The 9,834-nt window shown below is 37.8% G+C and overlaps 1 protein-coding gene across 1 annotated transcript in view; it reads left to right on the top strand.

Moving 5' to 3' along the window:
* Nucleotides 1-9,666, top strand: part of LIN7A (lin-7 homolog A (C. elegans)) — a gene marked incomplete at its 5' end in the record, with an annotated part of 23,144 nt that extends 13,478 nt beyond the window's left edge. The window contains 3 exons of the mRNA XM_010144016.1: nt 1,227-1,298; nt 3,676-3,885; nt 9,454-9,666. Of these exons, the coding sequence (XP_010142318.1) occupies nt 1,227-1,298; nt 3,676-3,885; nt 9,454-9,666 (495 nt within the window). The remainder of the gene's footprint in view (nt 1-1,226; nt 1,299-3,675; nt 3,886-9,453) is intronic.
* Nucleotides 9,667-9,834: the final 168 nt, after the last annotated feature.

Raw genomic sequence — 9,834 nt, 5'->3', positions numbered from 1 at the left:
CTGCTGAAGTATCACCAAATGAGTGAAAGGTAAATGTATTTTGAAAATTACAATTGAATCTGCGTTCTTCAAGGACCCTAAGAAAGAAATTGCTGTAAAACCTAACATACTTTACCAGCAAAGGTTCTGTCAGAGGAATGCAGCCTGAGACATAAAACACATAAAAAGACAAAATTCCTGATGAAGTAGGTCGAGGAAATGCCTAGAGTAAATCAGTGTCATATAGGATTTGTTTGGTGGTTTTATAAGAAAATTAAATAACATGTTTTGTTTCTTTGCATTAATCTTTGTCTTTCAAATAAAGAGAAGATCATGTCATATATAAATATTTTTGGTTTTTAAGTTTGCTTTCGAAATAACTAGCTAATATCATGGCATTTTTAAAATTTTTTTTATCCAAGAGTATAACAAATCTAGAGAACAAAGGCAGCATCAGGGACTTTTCTTCCTTTCTCCTTACTGAAGATGTTTAAAAGGGAGAGTTAAGCACCGGAGAAAGTGAGACAGGAGTGTATACTAGAAAAAAAAAAAAAAAAAAAAAAAAAAAAAAACAACAAAAAAACCCCAACAGACAGGAAGTTGTACATACTGGCAATGTTGATTGTATGCCATTTATATGAATGTAGAATTCCTTTCTAAAGGATAAACTTACCTATTGTCCATGTCTGACCTACCAGACGGCAAACCTTTTTCACTGTTCGTAGCTATGAGTGATGGAAACCAGTATGTGACCTTTCTCCAAAATTTTATTTTCACTTCCATTCTTCAGCATCTGTATGCTGAGCAACTTACATATGCTTTTAACATCAGTGTCCTAAATCCTTAATTCATAGAGAAGTTCAGTGAAAAAACGAAGCTATTGTTGGAGACACTACTCAAATCAGTTCAGATCATTTGCTTTCAAATCAATTACCCAGAGAAATAAATTTTTCACAATATAGAACTTAACTGTCTTGGTTTTGGGAAGTGTTGTGCTGGAGATGGGATGGGTGTCATGCTGGAAGATGTACAGTTAAGTTTGCAAAGTGTCACGAGAGATACAGATTGATGTTCTTTGTAAACCTAAGCATCCACAAGTTTAGCAGTGACTTGGCTGTGTGATTGGATGAATATAGCATTAATGAAACACAGTCTTACAAGGGAAAGGAACTGTCCTCTCTGGGTTGATATAAAGTCCTTGTTTTGCTTCTATAATTAATTTCATTTTATTTTCATGAATATTTTAGGTGTATCAATACATGCATGAAACCATAACTGTTAATGGCTGCCCCGAATTCCGAGCCAGGGCCACTGCAAAGGTAGGATATGTGCAACTGTTGAAATACGTGTTACCAAAGTGACCTAGTAATTGACTGTGCGCGTGTGTGTTTCAGGTATTCGTGTGTACACTGTAAGAAAAATTAGACATCAGTGGCAGCCCAGAGTCTAGAACCAGTGCTACTTCTCAGGTAACAATCATAATGGAAAATTTCAACCTTTATGCTGCTTCTGTAGCTTAAGAAAAGAGAATGATTTTATGGAATTTGATGCTTTTTGAAAAGTTGCTTTGCAAAAGCAAATCTACTGGTTCATTCTGTAGAAGTCTGCCTGCAACAACCAATATTTTAATGGAGTGTTTTCCCATACAGCTCATCCAGAGGGGACACAATGATTTGGGAGACAGAAACTATAAACAGTCAATATTCCACTTTTAACTAGTGGGAACTGTAGTTACCGAACAAATAGTAAGGATGAACAATGGCAAAAATGGCCTCATCAAAAGACTCCACAGCCAAATGCAAGCCCATATTTTTCTGATGTATTACCTGTTTTAATAAAATATATTGTCTCTTTGTCCCTGTGGACCTGCCTTTCTCATATCCTTAGACCATGGCAGCTACATTACTGCTACTACTAAAATGATAATTTCCTAAGGGAATTCACACAACCATGAAAGAACCCATTCTTTGTGCCTGTATGAAATATGCTCTGTGTTTTCATAACGTGCACAAAGAAAGATGGTTCCAAACAGGGAGATCCACCGTGGCTTGCTTTTTCCCATTATCATTTTGTGCTCAACACCATCTTCTGGGTGGTATAGCAGATACTATGCAAAACAGGTAAACCTGCAAAAGCCATAAATTGTTTTTATAGAGGTATTTCTTTATGGTCCTACTCCTGTGAAAAAAAGGCAAAACTCCCTGAAATCCTGACGGAGCTAAAATCTTACCACTATGTATTTATGTTAAGAGATTTTAATTTAAAGCTGTATCAGAAGGTGAAGGCTGGGAGTGTGTTACAAAATTATGTCTACAGCATTTTAGAGAAGCAAGCTGTTTAGCAGCCAGCAAATAACCTAATATACACTGAATGGCAGTGTATTTTCCTTACTAAATAGATTGGCTTTTTCTGTAGGCTGTTCTTCTGATTTTAACCTGCTTCTAATTGAAAGTTAATGGACAATGTAAATTTGTAAGGTCTATGGTTCTATATATGAATGTAATCCTGATTTGTCTGCACTGCAGGTAAACATAGAAATTATTACTATGTTGTATAGTAAATGGGGAGAAATCCAATTAGTGTTTGCCATTCTCATTTCTTATTCATATAGAACAGCAGGGTTACAGAGCAATGTTTCAATATCACAATATTTCCTGGTTATTTCTGGGCTGTCTGCATTGCATTCTCCTAGTGCATTCATGTCTGACATAAAATGTATGCATGATGACAAGGACTGCATGTGCAAAAACATGTAACAGAGAGTGATCCATCATGTCACATCATCCACTAGCTTCTATTCAGCATAAGCGTTACTAGGATGCTCAAAAAACATTAGCGTCATGCAGAGTTGTTTGAGCAGTTTGGACTACAAACACACATTCCAAAGGATAAAAGATTTTCTTAAATGTTTATTTAATGATTTACTAAAATCTGTAAGTAGGAGAATATTTGTAGTGAAAAATGAAATATAAGATGTCATATTTTTCTGAATGCAAGCTTTAAGTTTGTTGTGTGGGATTTTTTGCTAGAGCAAGATTAATAATCTAGGATTTTTCTAATTGAGTTATGAATCCATTGTCTTAGGATTTAATTTTTCAATAAATGTTTTGATCCAATTACGTTATAAAAATGCCTATTCTTGTTTCAGGAGTTACTTAGTTTGCAAGATTTCATAAATACTATAAATTAAACTTTTTAAGATAAGAATGGCCTTCTAGGATCTTCTGCTATGCCCAGAGAATAAACTAAAGAATTCCATACCTCTGAAAGCAGAGCAGAGAGTTAAGAAATCGGTTCATCCACTATTTCAAATGGGAACACAGTAGAGATCACACTATCTTATCCCACAGTGATAATAAATTTTGTCTCTGTGAAAAGCTGAAGAAGAAATGCCCTAGGGATCATAAGTGTTCACCACCACACAGTCAGGCTCCCCAGTGCCTACTTCTGGCTCTGCTGCTAACTTTCTGTGTTATCTTTGACAAGTCACCTAAACTCTCTATTCCTCTGCTTATTCCTTTATTTCAAAAGCATTAGCATGGAACTTAATATTTTATAATGCTTTCAGATAATCAGAAAAAGTCAGACTAAGATTCCGAAATGTTTCCACAGGAATTAATTCTTTCTGTAAATGAACAACGAGGTGTGTATCAGTGTTCTCCCTACAACGACAAATCACTCTTTTTTTTCTTCCAGGCAACAGTTGCTGCCTTCGCTGCGAGTGAAGGCCATTCGCACCCACGAGTGGTGGAGCTGCCAAAGACTGATGAAGGCCTGGGCTTTAATGTCATGGGAGGAAAGGAACAAAATTCACCTATTTATATTTCTCGCATCATTCCTGGAGGAGTAGCAGAAAGACATGGAGGGCTCAAGCGGGGGGACCAGCTGCTTTCAGTTAATGGAGTGGTATGTGGAAATTTGATAGAGCTTTCATTTTCATCAGCATTTTCATTTTTCACAGCTGTTCTAACACCGTGATTGAAAATGCAGCCACATGAAACAAAAACAATTAGCTCTGTGAGAGGCCTTCAGCGTGCATTTGTAATGCAGTGAGGCAAGGATGCATTGGCAGCTCTGTACCACTACAGTTTCTGTTGTAAGGGAAGGTACTTGAAGAACTTCATTCCAAATCCCCAACACATGCTTAATTTCCAAGGAAATGTATTAATTGATTGATAATTCCACAAATTCGTTTTGCATTAAAAGTGTAGTAACAGACTTCATCGTTCTTGCACTTCACAGCCTCTGAGACACACAGACCTTTCCAAGCACAGTGATGCCTACATAAGTCTTGTGACCTTCAGAGCCTTTGAACACATAAAATCAAAAGAAATTTGGTAAGCACGTTTGGTGCTGATTTGTAACGGAAGGTACATTCCAGATTTCTTTCAGTGACATTCATCCAGCTATGGTGTTAGTCAGAGAAATCAGCGGTACAAATGTACACATACAGGGAGCGTGTGTTCCCAGTAAAAAGGTACCTTCTTAAGCATAGTTGTTTTTCATGTAAGGCAATACTTTGGAGTGGAGCGGTTTGCCGTAGTTTCGCTGTGAATGTCAATAAGGAGGAAAAATAAAAGGGCTGTTGAAACAGGAAAAATAAGGCTCCAATTACATGATATGGGTCAAATTCTGCCTTTAATTTTGCTTTTTGCTCCCTTTTACAAGGGAATGTAAAGTACTGAAAAGGTAAGCATACTCATGCATATAACCCTACACTTCTCTCAATGAAAACATAATCCTTTTGCATGCAAAACCTCACATTTAAATGCACCGAAGGCACGTAGGAAAAATTCCTGAATCCAGTCATAAATATAAGACTTTCCAACATAAATTTCTTCTTTGTTGCAAGCCCATAAAGACTGACTAAAATGCTGTTTTCTGCATGCTTTCATGTTGTCATCTGTTGCTCTCAACAATAGCTATTGCCTTTCTCTTGAAACAAAATATCAGTGCAACATTTCAAACAGTCTTTTTACCACTGCTATCAACCATCATGTTCTCAAAAGAGGAATAATAGGTCTGGAAGCTTGCTTGCTCCGGTACACAATGAAAAAGAAAAGATACAAAATAAAAAAAGAAAACCCACCGAAAAGATTATTTAGTCTCAGGAAAAAAGAAATCGACTGAACGTTTAGTAGAGAAAATTGCCTAAACTTCACTGATTGGAATTAGATCAAATAATTTTGTTGTTGTTCAGCACTTCTTTCCACAGGTGAATAAAAAGGCAGATAAAAAGAGGTTTTATTCACTAATTGATGGATGGTTCTTGAAAAATCCTTTTACTGTCAGCGGCATCTAGCCGAATACAGAGCGGAAAGTGGTGAACCTTCAGATGTCAGGATGCATTGAATATGACTCTGTTGTCACCTCTGTTTCATGATACTCTGTTAAAAAAAAATTCATGAATGTGCTAATGTAGCAAAAAAAGCACAATATAAAATTCCCAGTTGCAGGCAGGCACATGAGGATGTTGATCCAGTGACGCAACAGAAATATTTGTGTGTTCAGAGTCTGAACAACAGAATTTAAAATTTGATTTGCAGTTGCATACTTGAAATAATGCCTATGAGCAACTGTTCGTACACCCATTAAGCCCATACAATATAATCTGTAAAAAAGGCAAAGATTATAGAAGTGGTAATTTGTTTGCAGACGACTTGAGACATATGAGGAAAAAGGGCTAGACTTAACATTGTTCACTGGGACCAGTTCACTCTGCGCGTCTCTTAATTTAGCCGGACAAAAGCAAATAGTGTGCAGTAAGTACAATACAACAGATGGCTCAGTAGTGGAACATGAAATGAAAATGAAATATCTGTAACTTGTTTGTGCTCAGTAGTTGGTGGTTATCCAACTTTATAATTATCAATATAAAATTAGAGCTGTGTGTTCAGGATCCAGGTTTGCTATCCCGGCATGACTGGGACCACTGTTCCTTGAGCTGTTTTGCCAGATGTCAAAAAAGTGTTTTCTCATTATGCTGGGAATTTTGAAACATACTTTTGTCCCTAAAAGTAAAGGAAACTGAAAGCAGTAAGCCCTACAAATGGCTCAGCAAAGGCACTTCCTGCTGCCTGTTCATATTGAGCAAAAATTCTGCATTTGTCAGATAGCTGGTACAGAATGAGAGGCAAAATAGGTTTAAAATGGCTGTCATCCGAGTATTTTTTTACAGATACCTAATAGAAATATTCTCCTTAGTTTCTCAGCTTGTGGAGTAACAGTCAGATTCTCTTTTTTGTCTGCAAATGAGTGGGATTCTTTTCTTTTATGACAAGTCTGTAAATGTGGATACAGTAATAGTTGGTGTTTCCTCACACCATATCTGCAGTTCTTTCAGCTTCTTGTCTCTACAGTATTTGGTATCTATCTTTCTTTTTGGTACAATCTGCCAATGCAATATTGAAAATACAGACATAAATTTACATAACTACATGTCATCAAAAATAACACAGTAAATAAAAATGTACTTTCCAAAAGAAATTTATTAAATCCCATGTTTGGTGTGTGGTTCTAAAGTAATGAGTGTCAGATCCTCACAATGTCCCCAACCACTGTAATCCAGTCAGCAAAATCCCGTGACTAATACCAGCAGGAGTCCTTCACCAACACAGCCTCAGAGGTTTGCGGAGGTGGAAGAATTCAAACAGCAAGAGAACTTCCTTTGCTAGTGTAAGCTCTTTTCCCTACTCCAAGGAGCTCTGCTATTTCAGTTGTGCAGCTACCACTATGCGGGTGAAGCGTTTTTATCGCCTTGGAAATGTGAGTGCAAGCAGCAGTGGAGGTGTTAAGAGCAAGTGTACCCATCATATTTATAGCAGCGGAAAACTGTAGTTGTTGAGACCTGAGTTAGGTATGTTTGGAGAGTAGGAATCGTATTTAGCAGCGCTTTTACTTTGGCTCTGTTATTTTCCCCTCTTTGGTTATGGTTCAGAGCTTTAAGCTTAATTCTGTATCATTGCTATTCAAGTCAGTGGGAGTTCTCCATTGACCTGGATAGCAACGAAGTCAAAGCCTTCATTTCTAATTAGAAAATAGTGGCTGTAACCTGGAAGAACAAGGCCGGAGGCAAATGGGAAAGAAAACAGGCAACCAGGAATTAAATGCAGTTTACTAAGTTGTATGAAGTATTAAAGTACACACATCTTGTTATTCCCCTACAGAACAGTTACAATCACAATTGCTTATTGGTGTCAGTTAGAACCATCCAACACTTTGTAAGCAAATGAATATTTTAGCTACTTCATGGAACTTGGGAGGTTACAATTTTTGTTCATAAACTGTTCAGAGTTCATTCTGTTCCACCACAAAACTGTTCACAACAACTCAGAACACAGTGTCATTTCCTCTGAATGTCCATACCACGTCATACTGACTACGATTCACAAGCAAAAAATGAAATACAAAACAATGCCAAATTTTATACGGTTCCTCTTAAGGTGAGAACTGTGTTTACAAAACCCAGTATCGAAACCGCGCACATAGCAATGGGTTATAAACGATAGCTAGTTACAGTATATGTTAGTTATCATCACGCCTTCTAACATTGAGCAGTTACAGGGTAGGAGTCATGGGAAAGAGGTTTTAATTTGTGTCTGTGACTTGTTCATTAAAGCAGTTTCACAATACACCTTCTACTTCTATAGCTTTTTATTTTCGATCTCTTTGGAGCATTAGATACATTCACTATTTCTTATGCAACAATTTCCTCTATTTCAAATCTTTGTAGTGAAACTTTTTTCTCCAAATTACTTTTGGGGAGCAGTACTTGCTCAGCAGATTTAGCCCAATCACAATTTCTATTAAATGTGGTCATCACAGATCATAAATTTTCTTGAAGATCTTTGAATGCAAGACCTACTGGAGGAATTTCATAAACATACAGTTCAAAAACATGAAGCTGTTTATCTCAACAATCAAATGTATATTTACGTACAGCACCTGAAACGACATTCACTATTGCTTTAAGTTGTATTGATATTGCCAAAGCATCTTGCTATTTATGTAAAAACTCTTCAGTCAAAGCAGTTGACCCAGACATGAAACAATTATTTGTATTAATATGTTGAAGGATCTTTAACAGGAGAAGGAAGATAAATAGCAAGATGATAAGCTTGAATTCTGTTTTTCATATTATTTATGTATTGTGTCTGTTTCTTGAAACCTTTGAATTATTATTTCTAGCTCATAATGTGCCACAGCAGAAGTAATTCTTGCACAATGCTACTTAGTCAAATAGGAGAGATGAAAATAGAAAGAATTTTCTTCTGACAGTTGCTATAACAATGCTAAGTTATTCTTTTAGCATGAATCCGACTTAATATTTTGAAGGCTGCTATTTCTCCTCAGAAGCCTAGAGATATAGTTTCATTTTAAATAACATCAGAGTTTTAAATAACAGCATGTAGTAAACTTTGATTTATTTTATGTGTGGGAGGAAAATTACTTATTTTTAAATGGTCTAAAATCCACGTGAAGATCTCAGTTGTGCAGACTTTTTTTTTCTGTGCAGAGGTACTTTTGTTTGTTGGAATATATGCTACAGCAATCATGGACAATCACAGACCATTAGAAAACTTCTTCCTTTCTCTTAAGGTGTGGAGCAATCCACATGTCTGAAAAGCACGCCGGTCAGTCCACGTAATGGTAGAAATTAAATGTTCTTTTCACAGCTGAGTCACCTTCCCCCTTTTAGAAATTCACTGCTTCAAACAACGTTAGCATAGGAATCAGAGGTTGAGCGCCCTTTGGGAATACTTTTGATTTCACAGCAGGCATCATCTTACTATAAAACATTTTCCAGAAAGGGAGGGAAAATGCATATTCCTTCAGCAAGAACTTGCACTGTTTCAGTTGCTAGTGTTGGATTGCTTGCAACTAACCAGTTGTAACTTTATTTCCAAGAGAACCCATATCACATAAATGTTAAACGTGTGAGCAATGCCATTTAAGACAGAAGTTGTCCCCGGGAATAGCGGGCATGCTCCTTTGCCTGCGGCTCAGCGACTTCTTAATCACCGCATGTCGTTCTCGGAGGGATCCAAACAGGGCCAGGGTGTAAGAAAGGAGTTGCCTTTTCAAGCTTGTAATTTCTTCGTTTCATACCAATATTTACACAGAATTTTATTTTTGTGCCTTGCAAACAGTTTGTTTGGGTTTTTACTGCGGGGTTTGAGGTTTTTTGAACATTAATTTTTTTTACATAAAGCTTATTGCGTATTTCCCTTCCTTTCCACACAGATCAGAAATCAGGTTTGTAATGCAGCCTAACACAGATTTGGGTTATTTAAAATACAAAAATTAACATTCCGAGCTGTGCATAAATCTTAACACTTACCCGTAATGGTCCCTTGAAAAATGTAAGGGGTGGGAACTTTCTAAAACCCCAACAGCCTTTCCATATCAAAAAGAGGGCAGAGCTCTAGATCAGAGCAGCATTTTCCTTACTGAATCTGTTCTCCCTGCTCCCAGAGCGTGGAAGGAGAGCACCACGAGAAGGCAGTGGAGCTGCTGAAGGCGGCTAAGGACAGTGTCAAGCTGGTGGTACGCTACACTCCCAAGGTGCTGGAGGAGATGGAGGCTCGCTTTGAAAAACTGAGAACAGCCCGGCGCCGGCAACAGCAGCAATTGCTCATTCAGCAGCAGCAACAGCAACAAAGTACACAGCAAAACCATATGTCGTAGGTGAGAGGATTCATTGGTTTTCCCTAAAGCCCACTGACTGCACCCTGCCTGGACCAGCCGCTCCCAGAGGTCCAGGGGTCCACCAGGGCCCATCCCAGCCCTGGCCAGGAGCAGGGCAGCTGAGGGGCGCAGGGGCAGCCCCCGCCGCAGGCATCAGTCCTCTCCCTG

Source organism: Buceros rhinoceros, unplaced genomic scaffold (assembly GCF_000710305.1).
Source record: "Buceros rhinoceros silvestris isolate BGI_N320 unplaced genomic scaffold, ASM71030v1 scaffold7789, whole genome shotgun sequence".
Classification (NCBI taxonomy): Eukaryota; Metazoa; Chordata; class Aves; order Bucerotiformes; family Bucerotidae; genus Buceros; species Buceros rhinoceros.
This window is presented reverse-complemented; position numbering and strand designations above follow the sequence as displayed.